Source organism: Schistocerca nitens, chromosome 1, assembly GCF_023898315.1.
Source record: "Schistocerca nitens isolate TAMUIC-IGC-003100 chromosome 1, iqSchNite1.1, whole genome shotgun sequence".
Classification (NCBI taxonomy): Eukaryota; Metazoa; Arthropoda; class Insecta; order Orthoptera; family Acrididae; genus Schistocerca; species Schistocerca nitens.
In genome coordinates, this window is record NC_064614.1 from 7,102,822 (window position 1) to 7,123,820 (window position 20,999).

General features: G+C 44.2%; 1 protein-coding gene across 3 annotated transcripts in view; it reads left to right on the forward strand.

Annotated features, from left to right (window-relative positions):
- Positions 1-20,999, forward strand: part of LOC126240414 (EF-hand calcium-binding domain-containing protein 4A-like) — a 794,844-nt gene that overhangs the window by 752,237 nt on the left and 21,608 nt on the right. For all 3 annotated transcript variants that reach the window (XM_049947923.1, XM_049947924.1, XM_049947925.1), the window contains 3 exons: positions 4,269-4,443; positions 9,424-9,489; positions 17,313-17,465. In XM_049947923.1, the coding sequence (XP_049803880.1) occupies positions 4,269-4,443; positions 9,424-9,489; positions 17,313-17,465 (394 nt within the window). The remainder of the gene's footprint in view (positions 1-4,268; positions 4,444-9,423; positions 9,490-17,312; positions 17,466-20,999) is intronic.

Genomic DNA, 20,999 nt, shown 5'->3' on the forward strand with positions numbered 1-20,999 from the left:
ATCCATTCTCAGTAGGGAAAGTTATTTCTGTTTTGAGAGATTATGGATCTTGCGATCCTAGGCTATAGTATGAGCTCAGCAGAGCTGAATTTAGTGTTTCTTTACTCTCCTCCTTTATATTTTGCGTATATTCCAATCTCAGCAGCTCCACAGTCGAGTAATTTTCTTTTTTGCGGGAGTCTCTTTGTACTTTCTTAGTTAGTCCTGACTACTTTATTTGTATTTTTTAGATCTTATTCAATTTTTTTCATAGTTGATATGTATAGGTACTGTGCTTATCTGTAGAATTAATTAATTGTACAAAAATGGACACTGCTGTCATTTTTGTATTGTTATCGGCCGGTAAATTGAGGACTATGTTTGTTAAGTCAGATTATGCAAAGTAATGGCAAACACGACAGATGTTAATGTGAGCAGTGTTTAACCCACCATATACTAAGTAAAAATGTTACTTACGAAACGAGGCGGGTAAAGAATCATTGCACGTGCAAAAACGGTACTGAAACAGGCGAAATTGTGAACCAAGCTGTGTTGAGTAGTATTTTTTGCATTAAGACTGTAAAATTGCAACCCCGACCTGCAAGTATGCACTTGACTAAATTACAGTGTAAACACGTATTGGAGTTACGTAGGACAAATTAAACTTGTATTTTCTACCACTACATTGAAAACATGCCGTGGAATCTTTGTTTGTAATTTATCGGAAATTAAACTAGCGACTGTATGTTGTTACGCGTATCAAACGTTCGTAAGTTTCAAGTATGCAACATCCAATATGTAACTACAAGATAAATATTAGAACTTCAAACAAGAAAATGGCGGTTGATAAATACGCTCATAGCAACCTGTGCATGTTGTGCTTCTACTTTGGTTCACTCAGTTTATCGATGTTATTTTGCATGGGCAGTCGAACTGTAATAATAAACAATTTAATGCTCACCAGTGCGAGAGCAGTAGCGTGCCCAAGGCACGCCGAGCCGCGTTTATTTGGTGTTACGGAGCGGGCGGTGTGTAGCCGATGGCCGCTGTTTGGCACGAAACTCTCGGGGATAAACTGTTCTTGATCCAGCCACGAGCTCTTTTGTGGAAGTATTCCTGGAAGCTTTTGTTGGTACTGGTGGGTTAGAAAGTGAAATAAATTATCTTTGAGGTTCCATCGGATAGGTGGTTTAAGAAATAAAGGAAGGGGTGGGCGCTTCCCGCGCCCGGGTTCCCGGGTTCGATTCCCGGCGGGGTCAGGGATTTTCTCTGCCTCGTGATGACTGGGTGTTGTGTGCTGTCCTTAGGTTAGTTAGGTTTAAGTAGTTCTAAGTTCTAGGGGCTGATGACCATAGATGTTAAGTCCCATAGTGCTGAGAGCCATTTGAACCATTTGAAGGGATGGGCTCGAATTCGCGACTTTGCGTCTGCATTGCGCGACGTTTTCCGCTAGATTAGATTAGTTTAGATTTGCTTTCATTCCAATTGATCCGTAGTGAGGAGGTCCTCCAGGATGTAGAACATGCCAGAAAAACAATAATACATGACAAATATTTACAAGTCAAACAAATAAACTAATGTACCACTCCACAGGTCCCAAGTGGAATGATCGTCATTTTTGTAAGAAACACTATATGAAAGAATCATTTACGAACACTAATGCACTAAATTTAAAATAAAAAAGTTTTCTTATTTATAAGGTAATAAACATGTAATAGAACTACTATAATACTTATTTACAATAAACACATTACTGCACTGAAATTGTGCAGATATACACAAATCAGTTCGTTTCACTGAGAAATTCATCAATAGAGTAGAAGGAGTTGGCCACCAATAAATCCTTTAGGCTTCTCTTAAACTGAATTTCATTGGTTGTTAAGCTTTTTATGGCTGCTGGCAAGTTATTGACAATGTGTGTTCCTGAATAATGCACACCTTTTTGTACAATAGTAAGTGACTCTAAATCCTTGTGAAGATTATTCTTATTTCTAGTATTGATTCCATGAATTGAGCTGTTGGTTTGAAGAAGTGATATATTGTTAATGACAAATTTCATTCAGGAATAAATATATTGGGAAGCAGTAGTTAGTATCCCTAGTTCCCTAAACAGGCTTCTGCAGGATGTTCTTGAGTTCACACCACATATAACTCTCACTGCACGTCATTGTGCCCGGAAAACTTTAGCTTGGCTTGATGAATCACCCCAAAAAAAATAATCCCATATGACATTATGGAATGAAAGTAAGCATATTATGTCAGCTTTTTCATTTTTATATCCCCTATGTCTGACACAATTCGCATTGCAAATAGAGATTTGTTTCGACTCTCCAGCAGTTCTGTGGTGTGCTCCTCCCAGTTGAATTTATTATGAAGCTGTAATCCAAAGAATTTAGCACTGTCCACTTCTTCTATCTGCTTATCATTGTATGTTATACTCGTGGGACACCCCTTACAAGTTCTGAACTTCATGTAGTGTGTTTTTTCAAAGTTTAGTGACAAAGTATTGGCTAGTAACCAGTGATTAATGCCCACAAATATTTTACTAGCCGATCTTTTTATCGGCGACAATGTGGCCGACGTCTGCGCCTCATCGGTGAACGTGCTAGTGGAGTCTTGGCTACTCACTGAAGCAGGATAGGCGGCAATATGTGGGACTTTTGATGACAGGATAACAATGCTGGTGCAAGCCCAAATGTTCTGGAGCGCACCGTTCAGAGCACGTTGTTGGTCACAGATCCCTGCAGCAGACCACTTCTGTGTATTCCCATTTTATCTCGACGACATTTTCATTTACGACTGCAGTGGGCGCGGCGTCATCGAGGCTGGGCTATAGATTAATGGAAACGTATCACCTGATCGGGTGAATAACTTCTGTTGTTACACCAGGTCGTGGATTGTATGTACATATACCGTCATCCAGGAGAACTGCTGGCCCACGCCTCGGAATCAGGTTGGTGAGGGCATTATTATGCTATGGAAGCATTGATATGGGATTCCATGGGACTTGTGGTAGTAATCAATGTTACAATGACAGCTGTGAACTACATCAACATTACTGCAGACGATCTGTTTACTTTTCTGATGTCCTTCGTGCCAGAAATGGAATTCTCCAGTGAGATAAATGTCCTCGGCGTACGGCCATTATCTTGCTACAGTAGTTTGAGAAGCATGATAGTGATCTCACGTCAACGGTTTGGCCCCCAAATTTGTCTGATCTGAACTTGATGGAACACATTTGGGACACTATCATGTACCAAATCGGTGCCCACGGACCACTGGCCCATAATTTACAGAAATTGCGCGATCTGTGCGTATACATATGGTATCACCTACCTCCAGAAACCTACAAAATACTTATCTGATTCATGCCACGCAGAACTGCTTCTTCAGTGTTTTTCATTGAACTAACGCGCTGTTAAACAAGTTGTCAGTGCTTTGGCTCATCAGTGTAGATTATTCGTGGTATCATTGCGTTACTTACCACATCCAGTGGGCCACAAACCTCGTATATTGATGTATATAACCCTCGATTGCCAATTGCGCTGTCGCGTTGGATACACCGTTTCCCACCCGATCACGGAAGCTATGCGTGATGGATGCATGACGGCCTGGGAACACGGGATACCTCGCTATTGAGCCGTATGACATTATTATTATAGAAATTAAATTCTTCTGGGTTGTTGGGCAACTTTATATTTCTTAAAAAAAACGACGTTTCGAATCCTCTGCGAGGGTCTTCTTCAGGGTCTTGTAGTGTTCAATATAGATTGAACACTCAGTCTACAGAGAACACAACAAGATCCTGAAGAAGATGTTTCGACCCCTCTGCCGGTATCTTCTTCACAGTCTTGTTTTCCACTGTACAATGAGCACTTAATCTACAGTGCACACCACAACAGCCTGAAGAAGACGTTTCGACCTCCACTGGTGGGATCTTCTTTAGGATCTTGTGGTGTCCACTGTAGACTGAACACCCAATCTGCAGTGGACATCAGAAGATCCTGAAGAATATCCCAGCAGAGGGCCGAAACGTCGATCGTTTGAAGAAATATGACGCGGCCTAACAAGCCAGAAGAATTTAACTTCAGTGACAACGGTCACGAAAGCCTGCAGACTTACATTATAATTATGCATTATCACCGAATAATGATATATTGTATGCGCTCTAGATTACATATCTAAGTGATATTAATCGAGCGTGACATGTAGGTTAAGAAAATGGATGTATTTGAGTAACAATAGAAGGGTAACTGCGTACTGTATGCTTACCTGGAGACGTTTGTCAGCACGGAGCCGCTGCGCCAGCTGGTGAGGCGGGTTCGCCGTGATGGGCTGCCGCTGGTGCAGGCCAACCTGGAGCGCTTCCTGGCACAGCTGGGCGCAGACCTCTCCAGGCGGCTGGAGGACGCCCGGCAGCTGGAGGCGGCCCTCAAGGCGCGAGACGAGGCCCATCACAAGCAGGTACGCCTCTCCTAGCGTTACGTTCGCTACTTTGAACTTCGCTATGCTCTGTGCATTTCCAGAGCTACGCTCGACCCATTTATGTGTTCTGCAGCATCATAACAGTTTTATAACAACTGCAACACCACAAGGAGATACTCATACCCTGACACGGTCATCAATCACAGTTTAAACATTAGTTATTTTAAAATTACTTTTGCTGCACACTGAAGCAGCTTCATCCTCCAGAGGTACTCCGTCCCTTACAACCTTACTCCAGTGCTTGACTACAACAACTGTAAACAGTGGCCTGAAAAATCCAAACCGAAATGATACATTGAGTGATGCAACAACAAAACACATTGCTGGGAAAAAAATGGCATACCAAAAAATTATTAATGTACAGTAATGAAATTTCGGTAATGCATTTGTCTAGGAAACGTATGTAAGTGATTAACACTGCAAGATTACATGTCATTGTAAGCGCGAGATAAGCGAAATTCTGGTACATTAGCAATCAGCGTAACCGACAGAACGTTCAACAAAAGCTTGCGAACGTGCAAGCATTGTGATGAACAGGTGCCGGAGGTCATTTTGGGGATGGAGTCCCAAGACTGTTGTACTTGGTCAGTCAGTAGAGCGACAGTTAATGCTGTTTGTGAATCACGCTCGTGTTGTCGTCCTATGATGTCCCATATGTGCTCGGCTGGAGACAGATCTGGTGATGGAGCACGACAAGGCAACATGTCGATACTCGGTAGAGCGTGTTGGGTTAATTTCTTTTGGAAATTGGTGGTAAGATCCTTTAGGACCAAACTACTGGGAACATCGGTCCCTAAACTTTCACACTACTTAAACTAACTTACGCTAAGGACAACACACACACCCATGCCCGGAGGGGTGGGGGGTGGGGCTGGGGGTGGGGGGAGATCCGCGCGTACCGTGACAAGGCGCCTCAAACCGCGCGGCTACCATTCCCGGTCGTGTTGGGTTACAACAGTGGTTTGCGGACTAGCGTTGTCCTGTTTGAAAATACACCGTGGGATACTGTTCACGAATGGCAGCACAACAGCTCGAAACACCAGACTCACGTACTATTTTTCAGGCAGTGTGCGTGCGGTAACCATGAGAGTGCTTCTGTTGTCATACGAAATCGCACTTCGGACCATAACACCAGGTTTAGGTCCAGACAGGTTCGTTGCAGGCCGTCAATTCACCTCTTTCTAGGTGGCCGAGTGGTTCTGGCGCTACAGTCTGGAACCGCGCGACCGCTACGGTCGCAGGTTCGAATCCTGCCTCGGGCATGGATGTGTGTGTTGTCCTTAGGTTAGTTAGGTTTACGTAGTTCTAAGTTCTAGGGGACTTATGACCTCAGCAGTTGAGTCCCATAGTGCTCAGAGCCATTTGAACCATTTGAACCTCTTTCTAACCAGCCCACGGCCATTACCGACAGCGAGACAGAACCAGCTTTCATCAGAAAACACAACAGACATCCACCCTGCCCTTCGGTGAGCTCTCGCATGGCACCACTTAAGTCGCAACGGCAGTGCTTTGGCGTCAGTGGAATACACGCTACAGGCCGTCTAGCTCGGAGCCGTCCTTGAAGTAACTGCTTTGTAACAAGTTCGTTATGTCACTTTGGTGACAGCTGCATCTCAAACTGCTGCCGCGGACACAGCACCATGCGCCAGAGCCGTTCTCCGAAGACGATGGTCTTCTTCTCGGCAGTGACACGTAGCATCCGGAGACCGGTCTTCTTGCGACCGTACATTCTCGTTATCACTGCTGACAGGAGTCGTATACGTTGGCTGCATTCCTGCCAAGTCTTTGTGCACATCATCGGTGAAGGAACGTCCGGCTTCTTGTAGCCCTATTACACGATCTCCTTCAAACTCAGTGAGGTGTTCATAACGGCGTCTTTGTTACCTTAAAGGCATTCTTGACTTACATCATCTCACTATGTAACCAACACTCAGGACCGCTACAGCGTGTTTTTAAAGCAAATCTGGTTTGTATTCTCACAGTAGTGCTACTAACGCCACTGTCATGCGAACGGCACCAAATATGAACACACATCGTGTTTCAGATGTAGAAATACGCCTAACAACTTACGTTTGTGTCGAACAACTCCTTAGTGTTACTTTTTTCCGCATCAGTATATGTGCCGTGGTTTGGACGCCATTCATCATTTAAAACTTTATTACATTATCTCTTTACAAAATAAATTCAACTGCGATCAAACTGACTCTTTATAATACAATGCTACACTTCAGTCATTGATTCATCCTTGAGTATCATAGTAAAATACACTCCTGGAAATTGAATTAAGAACACCGTGAATTCATTGTCCCAGGAAGGGGAAACTTTATTGACACATTCCTGGGGTCAGATACATCACATGATCACACTGACAGAACCACAGGCACATACACACAGGCAACAGAGCATGCACAATGTCGGCACTAGTACAGTGTATATCCACCTTTCGCAGCAATGCAGGCTGCTATTCTCCCATGGAGACGATCGTAGAGATGCTGGATGTAGTCCTGTGGAACGGCTTGCCATGCCATTTCCACCTGGCGCCTCAGTTGGACCAGCGTTCGTGCTGGACGTGCAGACCGCGTGAGACGACGCTTCATCCAGTCCCAAACATGCTCAATGGGGGACAGATCCGGAGATCTTGCTGGCCAGGGTAGTTGACTTACACCTTCTAGAGCACGTTGGGTGACACGGGATACATGCGGACGTGCATTGTCCTGTTGGAACAGCAAGTTCCCTTGCCGGCCTAGGAATGGTAGAACGATGGGTTCGATGACGGTTTGGATGTACCGTGCACTATTCAGTGTCCCCTCGACGATCACCAGTGGTGTACGGCCAGTGTAGGAGATCGCTCCCCACACCATGATGCCGGGTGTTGGCCATGTGTGCCTCGGTCGTATGCAGTCCTGATTGTGGCGCTCACCTGCACGGCGCCAAACACCCATATGACCATCATTGGCACCAAGGCAGAAGCGACTCTCATCGCTGAAGACGACACGTCTCCATTCGTCCCTCCATTCACGCCTGTCGCGACACCACTGGAGGCGGGCTGCACGATGTTGGGGCGTGAGCGGAAGACGGCCTAACGGTGTGCGGGACCGTAGCCCAGCTTCATGGAGACGGTTGCGAATGGTCCTCGCCCGTACCCCAGGAGCAACAGTGTCCCTAATTTGCTGGGAAGTGGCGGTGCGGTCCCCTACGGCACTGCGTAGGATCCTACGGTCTTGGCGTGCATCCGTGCGTCGCTGCGGTCCGGTCCCAGGTCGACGGGCACGTGCACCTTCCGCCGACCAGTGGCGACAACATCGATGTACTGTGGAGACCTCACGCCCCACGTGTTGAGCAATTCGGCGGTACGTCCACCCGGCCTCCCGCATGCCCACTATACGCCCTCGCTCAAAGTCCGTCAACTGCACATACGGTTCACGTCCACGCTGTCGCGGCATGCTACCAGTGTTAAAGACTGCGATGGAGCTCCGTATGCCACGGCAAACTGGCTGACACTGACGGCGGCGGTGCGCAAATGCCGCGCAGCTAGCGCCATTCGACGGCCAACACCGCGGTTCCTGGTGTGTCCGCTGTGCCGTGCGTGTGATCATTGCTTGTACAGCCCTCTCGCAGTGTCCGGAGCAAGTATGGTGGGTCTGACACACCGGTATCAATGTGTTCTTTTTTCCATTTCCAGGAGTGTATTTCACTGTTTCAAAATTAATTACTCAACACAGGGAGCATCGGTCCATCCTTCGAGGCTATACTAAACGCCTTTATACGTCCTTAGGCGCCATACTAAAGTATGTGACTATTGCAGGTTGTCAAGGAGGTCTGCCTCACTTGTGATTGACAGCTATCATCAATTGACACTTAACTACATTCAGCATTTCAAAGTAACATATGCTACACTCGAACGTTTCTTCATCCTGCTGATGTATAATCATCCCATGTCATCATTCTTTACAACCATACTGTAATACTTGTCTGCTGTAACATTCAGAAGCAATGACCCACAGGAACCAAACCTAAATGTTGCATGTAAAAGTGCGCCACACTAATACGTTTCACTCCAGTAACAATGTCAGTTTCTCGTTACAGCTGAATACTAAAACTTATTTTGAAGCCATAAAGAAATCACCAAAAGTGTTGAATTCAGTGTGCCACAACATTGCACAAAACATTTGCCCACAGAAACCTCAATTATTTGAAGAAATCATTTGACTTCCCGCTGCTGACTGTATTCATAGTTGTGTGCAACGTTATTGTGTAACCGCCATTTCGTTGCAGTAATGTTTTAAAATAAATTTCGCTGCATTGTTAAGTCTGTACAGTGAGAAGTTTTCTGCGCCCATCACCACTGCACTGCACCACCTGACACCTCCAATATCTGCAAAAAATGGCCAGAGTTATCCAAACCCAGATAATACTTGGAAACAGTGCACCATCAACGTGTGCAAGTGATTAAATATTTTAGGTGCGTAGCGCTCCTGAGCTACATAAATTCCTAATGACGTTTTTATTTCGAAAGGAATAACTCGCAGCTACGATCATTCCGTTTTACTCGTATTATCCGACATCTGTTTAGGTGTAACCCATCCTCAGGGGACCAGAGAGAGGTTAAGAATACAGAGAAACAATTTTTCAGTAACGAAATCTTTGTCAGCAAAATTAAGCTACAACTTGCTAAAAAGATAAAAAGAAAAGGAGGGAGTTACGAAATATGTTATTTACATATGCTTTGATTTACTGGATTTTACCGCCATGATCCAGCGACATGTGTAAACGCCATGAAGGCAAATACGTCGTATAATGCAACGTACGCCTTAAGCTATGATGTGATTAGAAAAACTACGATTTATTACGGAGAAGCAAGAAATACTTACCGTGTGTACAATGCACATCGTATGTATACTTTTATATTAGGATTCCAATTTCATTTTCACGCTGTAATATTTTTGCTACTGTTTACAGATGCAGAAACTCTTCGAGGAGATGGAAGCTCAACTCAGTGAAGACAAAGAAAACATCGTGAGACAGGTGAGTCACGTTTACACATTTGTAACGTATTCTTGTTATGGCATCAAAATATGAGCCCAGTCACATAACAAGATGAAGAGACAAAATGTGCAATACTCGAGCACATCTTGCTTGTGCTTCGAGACATCACAGAACAGGTCCACCGAGCGAACAGTGCTCCTCACAATCCGAATGATCTTCAGCTACTGTTTCCGATCCCCGCCGCACATTATTGACTGTTGCGCAGAAACTATCTTACACTATAGTTCTAAAAGGAGAGACCTAGAAGGCATGGAAGAAATTGTAATTACATCGTAATTTTTTTTACATAGGATACCGCTGCCGCCTATTTATTGTAGGTCTGTGTCATCCCCTCGAAACTGTGCTGATGGTGAACATTCATTTTAGGGACACTGCTGTTGAGAGCTGTCTCCATGTTTGGTCATAAATCTGCCCTACATCTTGGATCAAACAGTTACTTGGACTAAACACTGAACGGTCAGGTTTCGGCGACGAACGTACAACTGCGTTTGTCATTATACCTTGCAGTTGCAGCTCTTATTAATTGAAAATAACGTTCTCATGCCCATGATTGTCTATTTCCCTGGGGGATTGATGTTGAATCGAATAAAGCCAAATTTGCTATCCTTCTAAACTGAAAAAGATGTACAAAACTTGATTACTTCTCGTAGAATGATCATCACAGGTCATAAGATTACTCTTGTGTGTACAGCAGTTTTCAGTTGTTCGGCATACGATTTTCTGTAGTACCTGAGATACCAATGTTAGGTTGTTTCTTCCCATGACTCAGAAGTATAAACCTTTGTTCGCCAATGATGGAGGCTGCTACAGACTTTTCAAATTTATTCATATCTTCCACTGTATCAGCGAGTTTCTCCCTGATTCCCAGTCCACATGTTTCCACCTCTCCATAGAAGCTGGCGTCCGATAGCGTCCTACACGTTCCATGCCTTGAGGTCAGGTGGATGTGGTGGCCAAGACAATGTCAATTCACTATCATGCACCTCACCATTGTATCACGATTATGGTTTTGTGACACAGAGAGACTTCGCTGTCATGGAAGGCACCACGCCTGAAGGGATGCAGATATTCCATAATAATGTTCACGCAGTCCACAACTGTCATTCTGTCTTCGATAAGTAACATAGGGGAAAGCCGGACAAGACCATCGACCTGATGTAACAAGAAATGTAATTCATCCGGCCAGGCGATAGTATTGCATTGTTTCACGACAGACTCGAGATGATTTCGAGCACACTGCAAAAGTTATTGAAGAAGTCGTTGGATCAGCTTGGAAACGCCTAGAGGTGCCTGCTACGGATCCCCATGTTCCACAATGAGCACTGAACGGTGTGCTTTGAAACACTTGCATCTTCACCAGAATTGTACCCTTTCTTAGATATGCCACAGATCACCACCTATCCTACTCCAAGGACAAAACACCGATCTCCAAGTTTCTAATGAGACGTGGAAGTCCAACAGTTTGTCGCGTATTCGTGGTCACCGTCCTCCAGATACTTACCATAGATGCTCACGCCAGTAGCAAGCTAACAGCCAGGCGGCTAGGCCGTTTCTAAGATGCTCATTCTCAGGCTTGCCGCCGTAACAATTTGTCCTCTGTCAAAGTAGCTTATGTCAGAGCAATAGGCCATTTACGGTCCATAACATCGCTAGAGGGATTCCCTCACGTCTGCGGTCCACTCGTATACTTTTCTTACCGCGTCACGTGCCCTCTCCGTCACAAGGGGACCTTCAGTTTCACGGTGGGCAGTAGTCTTAATGTTCTTTTGCAGAAAGTATGGGGTAAGCCCAATAATAAAAAGAAGTCGCACCTCAGGGATACAGCGGGATTTAATTGCTCATCAGGGTGTCCTGGCACACAATAGTGGCTGGTGCCCTCAGTAGAACGAGTTGTAGGCACAGTTTCCCGATTATGATTGGCTGCAGAAAGTCCTGTGATCCAGCAGATAGCGATAGAAACATACTAACAAGGGAACCTCCCCATCGCACCACCCTCAGATTTAGTTATAATTTGGCACAGTGGATAGGCCTTGAAAAACTGAACACAGATCAATCGAGAAAACAGGAAGAAATTGTGTGGAACTATGGAAAAATAACCAAAATATACAAACTGAGTAGTCCGTGGGCAACATAGGCAACATCAAGGGTAACGTGGGCACAGGAGCACCGTGGTCCCGTGGTTAGCGTGAGCAGCTGCGGAGCGAGAGGTCCTTGGTTCAAGTCTACCTTCCAGCAAAAAGTTTAAGTTTTTATTTTCAGACAGTTATCAGAGTTCAGGCACTCACACATAATCAATTTCGCTCTCCAAAATTCCAGGACATGTTCAGATTTGCTTGGACATATGCAGGATTTGACGGTCTACACACGGAAAAATTTGAAAACGTTAAAAACATATGTTTTGACAGAGCACAGAGAAAACTGTGCGACTGTGAAACTGTTGGATTCATTTGTTGCAGTTTATGTGACACACACTTATGTTTTCATCACTTTTTTTTGGAGTGATTATCACATCCACAAGAAAACCTAAATCGGGCAAGGTAGAAAAATCTTTTTACCCATTCGCCAAGTGTGCAAGTTAGGTGGGTCGACAACATATTCCTGTCATGTGACACACATGCCGTCACCAGTGTCGTATAGAATATATCAGACGTGTTTTCCTGGATCAAATGTTTTCGGTTGCCATTGGAGAGGCACGTCCTTTCGTCTACTAATCGCTCGGTTTTGCGGTGCGGTCGCAAAACAGAGACACTTAACTTATTACAGTGAACAGAGACGTCAATGAACGAACGAACAGATCATAACTTGCAAAAATAATGTGAGTATACTTTTCGCTTGAGGGTAGACTTGAACCAAGAACCTCTCGCTCTACAGCTGCTCACGCTAACCACGGGACCACTGCGCTCCTGTGCACATATTACCCTTGATGTTGCCTATGTTGCACACGGACTACTCAGTTTGTATATTTTGCTTATTTTTTTCATAGTCCCACACAACTTCTTCCTGTTTTCTCGATTGATCTGTGTTCAGTTTTTCAAGGCCTATCCACTGTGCCTAATTATAACTAAATCTGAGGGGGGTGCGATGGGGAGGTTCCCTTGTATGTGCCATATGGTCGAATTATCTGTATGTATTGGAAAAAGATATGACTGTCTTGTTGAAGGCAGGCATCGCACTGATACGGTAGGCATCGCAATACATTGAGATTCACGTAAACCTTTAACATAACTGGCTAGGATCAGCGACTGAATGGATGAAGTTCTGTTAGAGCAGGAGTGAGTTACTGAAATTCATGCTGGAGCCTCTACTGGATGGTCTTCCGGGCAGACGCCTAGAATCAGAAGAAAAGTCGGCTTTTGAGTTGCCAGCTCCAGGCTTCACCATGGTCTGTAGCATACGAGCTCATCTGTTCACGGTGTGTCGCTTCAACACCCGTGGGTCTCACAACTGGGAGGTCTCCGCTCCTGCAAGTATCAGGGAAAACCGAACATGCAGTCATAGCCATTCTGTTAATTACGTCTGCGGCTACTGAACCATTACTGAAGCACAGTGTTAATAAAGATGAATTCTGTGCTTGCTACTTAGGTTACAGGAACTGACGCTGTTACAAGACTTGTAATTGCGCCTTCTCATTGAACTGTGATAATAATATGATCGACAAAAAGTTACGGTTTTTGTGATGATCATTCTGTTAATTAAATATTATCTGCATTTCATATTCTGCCCCGTTGCAGTGCTGGACGCTACAAGCGAAAGGCTAACAAAAGTTCAATGCTAATTCGAAGTAATTCGTTGAGGTACCTCATGCAGGCCTTCAGTTTCCTCCGTTTCAGTCAATTTATGAAAGTAGGTGAGGTATGACAATTTTGTAAACAATTTTCGAAGCAGATCGCCTTGCTAACTTTATCCTCTTGGACATTAGATATTTCATTCTGCATATCTTCAAAGTTTCCGTATTTATCACAACTTGTGAGTGTAGTCTGTGTTTGTTTTGATACGCAAATATACATATTTGTGAGTATATATTAAATTACGGATCAGTGTCTGGATTTACTTCAGGATGGAAACACTAGGTTTGCGACTTCTCTCTAATATAAGACTACAATGTAAAGAAAGCGCTGTTAATTTTCAAAATTATATCACAATAAGCAAGAATGTACTTACCATATAGCGGAGATGCTGGTCGCAGATAGCCTCAACAAAAACGTGCCATCCTGGAGTTCCATTGTTTGGTTATGCAAGAATGCAATTGTTTTTGGATATACAGAAAATGCGAAGCACTGGACTGCGAGAGAAATTACAGTGTTTATGTGGTTTACTAAGATGAAGAAGTTGAAATGTCTACCATTAACTTGCGTGTAAGTTTCACTTAATTTTTATTATTTAATTTCGTATTGGAAAAGGATGTCTTACTGTATAATTAATTTACTTCTGTAATCTAATTTAGTGTTGAGTGTGAAATATCTGCGCTAGCAGAAAAGAAATGCGAAAAACACAAGTCCGAAAACAGTTTATTGGACTGACCAAACCGAAACAAAAATACAGTCTCCAAACGATCAACATACTCGATCCCAACTGCGGATCGTCACAGATATACAATAACCAATAATAATAGAAAAGACCCGTCTCTTCATGGGGAGGGATCACAGTAAAACAATTCTACAATGTCAAGATGTTTGTCCACTGTACCAAGTCCATCTGCAAGAGATCAGACAGGTAGAAGAGGCGTCTGGCCATGGCTGCCGGGGTGACAACGCTGTATACTTCCAAGCGGTGGGTCTAACTGCCCTTCGCCGGCAGTGCACCGCCCTATAAAGCTCGTTTGGCAGATGTATCTGCCAGAACTATTTGCTTTCACGTGCCTGGCGTATTAGAGTAGTTCCTGGGCTGGCTGTTACCTCTGGTGAAGCTGTTCTGCAGGCTCAGCGAACGGGTAGCGGTCTCTGGGGCCGTTGGTGGAGACCTAGTGTTGTGCTGTGTTGCGGCCGCCGGTAAACATTTGTGTGTTGACAACACAGACGACGTAGGTTTTCCTGGTGAATATACGCCCTGTGGATGCAGGCATCCCGTGTTGGTTCGACATGAAGTGGGATGCCGATGCAGTAGGCGCTACGATGTATGAAGTGGGCGGACACACAAGAATGCACCGTTAGAAGCCGTCGTAAATAAATTTTTGTTGCGGTTCTGCCTGCTGTCTGAGATTTGCCTACCATCGGCTGAAGATAGTCGCTGATAGCAGGAAGCTGCATGATGTATCTCTGGGCCGCTGTCGTGACTGATCTGTGTTATCTTATCTGTAAATGAGATTTGCTTCCTCAATCGGCCTCCAAAATTAATAAACCCACTGAAAATTAATATAGCGAAGATTCCACTGCACTAAATAGCTCAAAGTACTTTAAACGTTTCGTAGAACACGAGTGATTATCTGGAATTGGTTTCGACATGGTATTTTGTAAAAGCAAAGCTGTTGCCTTTCAACAGTGAGCACTCGCAGAGTTGTTATATTTGATAGGCGAAGTACACTTTCATTTCAAAATTTCACAGTCCGCGAATCATTTACTATGCCCTCACAAATATTAAAAGCACTTCTAAATTGTCCATCGTGTACAAAAGTCCATGTAACATTAGTTCATTCGTAAACACGCTCTGTTCATTTGCAACAGTTCGTCTTCATGACACAGTCCACTTGCATCTTCCACTTCGCTAGCAAATATAATTTTACTAATGAGTGTACTCGCCGTTACACTCTTCGTTCATCTGTCCTGCTCATAGGTTTTCAATCGGAGTCCAAGCGACCAATCTAAATTCTTCAAAGACGACGTAGCAACCACTTCCCATTACATGATTTTTGTTCTCTGCTTTCTTGAGAAGCTTCATCAGAAAATTAATTCCACTCCTTCTTTCGTCTTCACATCGACATCTCTTCTCTCTTGACACTCTTTCACTGTCCTTGAATAATTAATTTCCACAAACGCGATGTCTCATTTTTTATTTCGCTGCTCTGCACCAATTCGTCTCCATTACTGTCCGCGACGACGCCCTTCTTTAGGTCGACAGTTTCGCCTGAACATCTTTACTTTGCAGAACGTAGACGATAATTACGACCTCGTTGGCATAGTACTTCATAACATTGACGACAAAATTTACCTTGCGTGCAGTCAGTACGTTAATATTACTCAGAAGTGCAATAAAAGGAATACATTTACAAACAAAATTTCTTGCATTCTAATTCTTGTTTGTCATTTGTATTAGCAATTTTACAGTGGACTCAACATAATTAACAAGACAGAAAATACCATCGGATTAACAGATAGGAGTTACAGAGGATCAAAATCTTTGGAAAGAGACCTGCAGCGATTCCCTGAGAGGGAAAACTGGTCCAATGAGATGAACTGTGTAACAGAACGAAACACATCTTTAGGGACAAATTTAACTTCTGGTGCCATGAATAGACCCAAAGGTGATGTGAGGACGGATGCAGGAGCGGAGAAAGTGGACCACTCATGTTGGGTGGGGATTTTGATAGACACAATAAGTCTTTGTGAATGGGCCGGTGGAATGCCTGAGCGAAATTGCCAGTGAGTGGGCAGCAGGCTCAGATGTGGGTAACTCAATGGTCTGGGTGACCTTGCTTCCTTTAAAAAAATCCCGGAGTTCGCCAAAAACTGAGCCAACGAATTACAGCCTTATCTAATATAACACCTGTTTGATAAATTCGTGACTTTCAGGTGAAGAGTATCGGTCTGTTACCATCTGGAAAGATTAATTACCGTTTCAGAGTCGCAGTTAATATAAGATGACGTGGAAGGAGGTACCAGCCGCTGAATGGCTTAAGGAGACATTCATTGTAAGAGCTGGTGAAGATGGTACCACTTGTAAAAGCACTTTTTAGTGAGCACCTGCGAGAGGGGGACGCACGAGATTTCTTCCTTAACACTCGTAAGCTGTTGTAGGGTTTCATTATAGTATTGCGCAACATTGGTGAGATGTGTATCAACCACCTTGCTTCATTGACGTTGAGTTTCCCTATTCGTGAAATATATGTGGCGTTTCTGTTTGTGCAAATAATGATATAATATTTCTTTCGCGAAGTTAGTCAAAATGTGTAGTTGGTGGGGATTGACAATTGTAATGAAAGAAGTCTTATCGTCATTTACCTTGTTTATTTCGGTTTGGGAAGCTGGTGGCGACATTGGTGGTTTTACACGTTCCTGTTGATGTTAATGTACATACTGTAGGCAGTGTTGGGAGTATCCATTGTGCAACAGGACACAGAGGTGAAGGCACAAACGAGGGGCAACTGTGTTTGAGCAGCACAGAGAAGACCTCAGGCTACTTCTATCCACAGGTTGCAGGAACAACATACACAAAACAGTACAACAACAGCACTTTGAACCCCAATGCATACGGCTAATACCATCGCAGCCAATACCAGTGCCTATACTGCTGGCTGTGTCTGACTGTTTGTTCATGATGTGAGATGTTTCTGTTGACAGGAAGTGGTTGCATCTAGGGCAGACGTCTCTGAGGAAGCAATTGTGGAAGCATGACGAACAGATGTACGAGGCCCTGCTGACCCAGCAACAGGAAGCCGAGAACAACCAGAAGCTGCAGCTATTCGTTGCTGTTGTAAGGTGTTTCTGTTGACAGGAGAAGTGGCTGTAACTGGGCCAGGCTTCGCTGAGGGAGCGGCTGCGACAGGATGACGAATAGCTGTGGGAGGCACTGCTGACACGGCAGCAGGTGGTGAGGTCAACCAGTGGCCGCAGCTGTTTATTGCTGACATAAGGTGTTTGTGTTGGCAGGAGGAGAAAAGGCTGCGGCTGGGACAGGCGTCGCTGAGGGAGCAGCTGCGGCAGCGCGACGAACAGCTGCAGGAGGCGCTGCTGGCCCAGCAGCAGGCGGCCGAGGACAGCAAGAGGCTGCGCCAGGAGAACGTGCAGCTGCAGCGCCGCAAGGTGACGCAAACATGCTGCTAGACTTTTATAACTAAAACAATCACATTAGCACAGTTATCATGTAGTGCAACCCCAAACTGTGACTACACAATCCAATAATTTTTGTATCTTCGTGAGGATAATGCGAAATACAGCCAGCCAGTTGCAGAAATAATAAGTTCGTTCAAACCTCTTAACCCAGGTTTCGACGTCTTTAAAAACGTCTAATTCACAGGGGTAAACGGTTACCCCTGCAATAGTTAACATCTACATCTACATCCATACTCCTCAATCCACCTGACGGTGTGTGGCGGAGGGTACCCTGAATACCTCTATCGGTTCTCCCTTTTATTCCAGTCTCGTATTGTTCGCGGAAAGAAGGATTGTCGGTATGCTTCTGTGTGGGCTCTAATCTCTCTGATTTTATCCTCATGGTCTCTTCGCGAGATATACGTAGGAGGGAGTAATGTACTGCTTGACTCTTCGGAGAAGGTATGTTCTTGAAACTTTAACAAAAGCCCGTACCGAGCTTATGTACATAAGTGTCCAAGGAACAGAAAAGCAACTGAAATCACTCAACAGAGGAAAGTCCACTGCATCTGACGGAATACCAATTCGATTCTACACAGTGTACGCGAAAGAACTTGCCCCTTCTAACAGCCGTGTACCGCAAGTCTCTAGAGGAACGGAAGGTTCCAAATGAAGGCGTTCGATACAGTTCCGCACTGTCGCCTGATGAACAAAGTAAGAGCCTACGAAATATCAGACCAGTTGTGTGGCTGGATTGAAGAGTTTTTAGCAAACAGAACACACCATGTTGTTCCCAATGGAGAGACGTCTACAGACTTTAAAGTAACCTCTGGTGTGCCACAGGAGAGTGTTATGGGACCATTGCTTTTCACAATATATATAAATGACCTAGTAGATAATGTCGGAAGCTCCATGCGGTTTTTCGCGGATGATGCTGTAGTATACAGAGAAGTTGCAGCATTAGAAAATTGCAGCAAAATGGAGGAAGATCCGCAGCGGATAGGCACTTGGTGCAGGGAGTGGCAACTGACCCTTAACATTGACAAATGTAATGTATTGCGAATACATAGAAAGAAGGATCCTTTATTGTATGATTATATGATAGCAGAACAAACACTGGTAGCAGTTACTTCTGTAAAATATCTGGCAGTGTGCGTGCGGAACGATTTGAAGTGGAATGATCATATAAAATTAATTGTTGGTAAGGCGGGTACCAGGTTGAGATTGATTGGGAGAGTCCTTAGAAAATGTAGTCCATCAACAAAGGGGGTGGCTTACAAAACACTCGTTGGACATACACTTGAGTATTGCTCATCAGTGTGGGATCCGTACGAGGTCGGGTTGACGGAGGAGATAGAGAAGATCCAAAGAAGAGCGGCGCGTTTCGTCACAGGGTTATTTGGTAAGCGTGATAGCGTTACGGAGATGTTTATCAAACTCAAATGGCAGAGTCTGCAAGAGAGGCGCTCTGCATCGCGGTGTAGCTTGCTGTCTAGGTTTCGAGAGGTTGCGTTTCTGGATGAGGTATCGAATATATTGCTTCCCCCTACTTATACCTCCCGAGGAGATCACGAATGTAAAATTAGAGAGATTCGAGCGCGCACGGAGGCTTTCCGGCAGTCGTTTTTCCCACGAACCGTACGCGACTGGAACAGGAAAGGGAGGTAACGACAGTGGCACGTAAAGTGCCCTCCGCCACACACCGTTGGGTGGCTTGCGGAGTATAAATGTAGATGTAGATTAAAATATAGGTATATCCTAACTAGGATTCCGGTCTACAGTTGGTGCACCCAGCCGTGTTCAAGAACTTAAATTTTTGTATGCTTCGTGTCTGGCAGTGACCAAATACAGAATATTTCAAAAAAGATTGATCTGAATTCGCAACACTGTGCACCTACATATTTACTCCGCAAGCTATCTTACGGTGTATGTTGATTTCCCTGTTCTTTGTTCCATTTGAAATGTCACATGGGAAGGACAACTGTCTTTAAACTCCCGTATGGGACGTAATTTATCAGATATTCTTATCGTCATTATACAGGGTGATTCAAAAAGAATACCACAACTTTAAAAATGTGTATTTAATGAAAGAAACATAATATAACCTTCTGTTATACATCATTACAAAGAGTATTTAAAAAGGTTTTTTTTCACTCAAAAACAAGTTCAGAGATGTTCAATATGGCCCCCTCCAGACACACGAGCAATATCAACCCGATACTCCAACTCGTTCCACACTCTCTGTAGCATATCAGGCGTAACAGTTTGGATAGCTGCTGTTATTTCTCGTTTAAAATCATCAATGGTGGCTGGGAGAGGTGGCCGAAACACCATATCCTTAACATACCCCCATAAGAAAAAATCGCAGGGGGTAAGATCAGGGCTTCTTGGAGGCCAGTGATGAAGTGCTCTGTCACGGGCTGCCTGGCGGCCGATCCATCGCCTCGGATAGTTGACGTTCAGGTAGTTACGGACAGATAAGTGCCAATGTGGTGGCGCTCCATCCTGCTGAAATATGAATTGTTGTGCTTCTTGTTCGAGCTGAGGGAACAGCCAATTCTCTAACATCTCCAGATACTGTAGTCCAGTTACAGTAGCACCTTCGAAGAAAAAGGGACCAAAAACTTTATTGGCTGAAATGGCACAGAAAACGTTCACCTTAGGCGAGTCACGTTCATACTGAGTTGTTTCCCGCGGATTCTCAGTGGAATTTGCAGCTCTCTGCTAGCTCTGCGAGTCGATTTTCCTGGGCTGCGAACAAATGCTTGCTGGATGCGTGCTACATTTTCATCACTCGTTCTCGGCCGTCCAGAACTTTTCCCTTTGCACAAACACCCATTCTCTGTAAACTGTTTATACCAACGTTTAATACACCACCTATCAGGAGGTTTAACACCATACTTCGTTCGAAGTGCACGCTGAACAACTGTCGTCGATTCACTTCTGCCGTACTCAATAACACAAAAAGCTTTCTGTTGAGCGGTCGCCATCTTAGCATCAACTGACGCTGACGCCTAGTCAACAGCGCCTCAAGCGAACAAATGTACAACTAAATGAAACTTTATAGCTCCCTTAATTCGCCGACAGATAGTGCTTAGCTCTGCCTTTTGTCATTGCAGAGTTTTAAATTCCTAAAGTTGTGGTATTCTTTTTGAATCACCCTGTATAGCAAGAAATACGTTGGAGAAAGTAATATGTTACTCAACGCCTTTTTTGACGTAACCATCTCTTTGATACACAGTGCCCGTCTTGTAGCAACAGCCACTGGAATTTAGTCAGCGTCTCCATAACGCTTGCGTGCAGACCAAATGGTCCATTATGAAACGTTCCACTCTTCATTGTGTCTTCTCTTTTCTGCTAATCCTATTTGATAAGTTGACAGACTGATGAAAAATACTGAACCATCATTTGAACAAGGTTTCTGTAAGCCACTTTGTACTTGTATGAATTATTATTTCTTAAGATTACAATAACGAATCTAAGCCTGACATCTCACTTTCCTACAATTATTTCTTTGTGGTCATT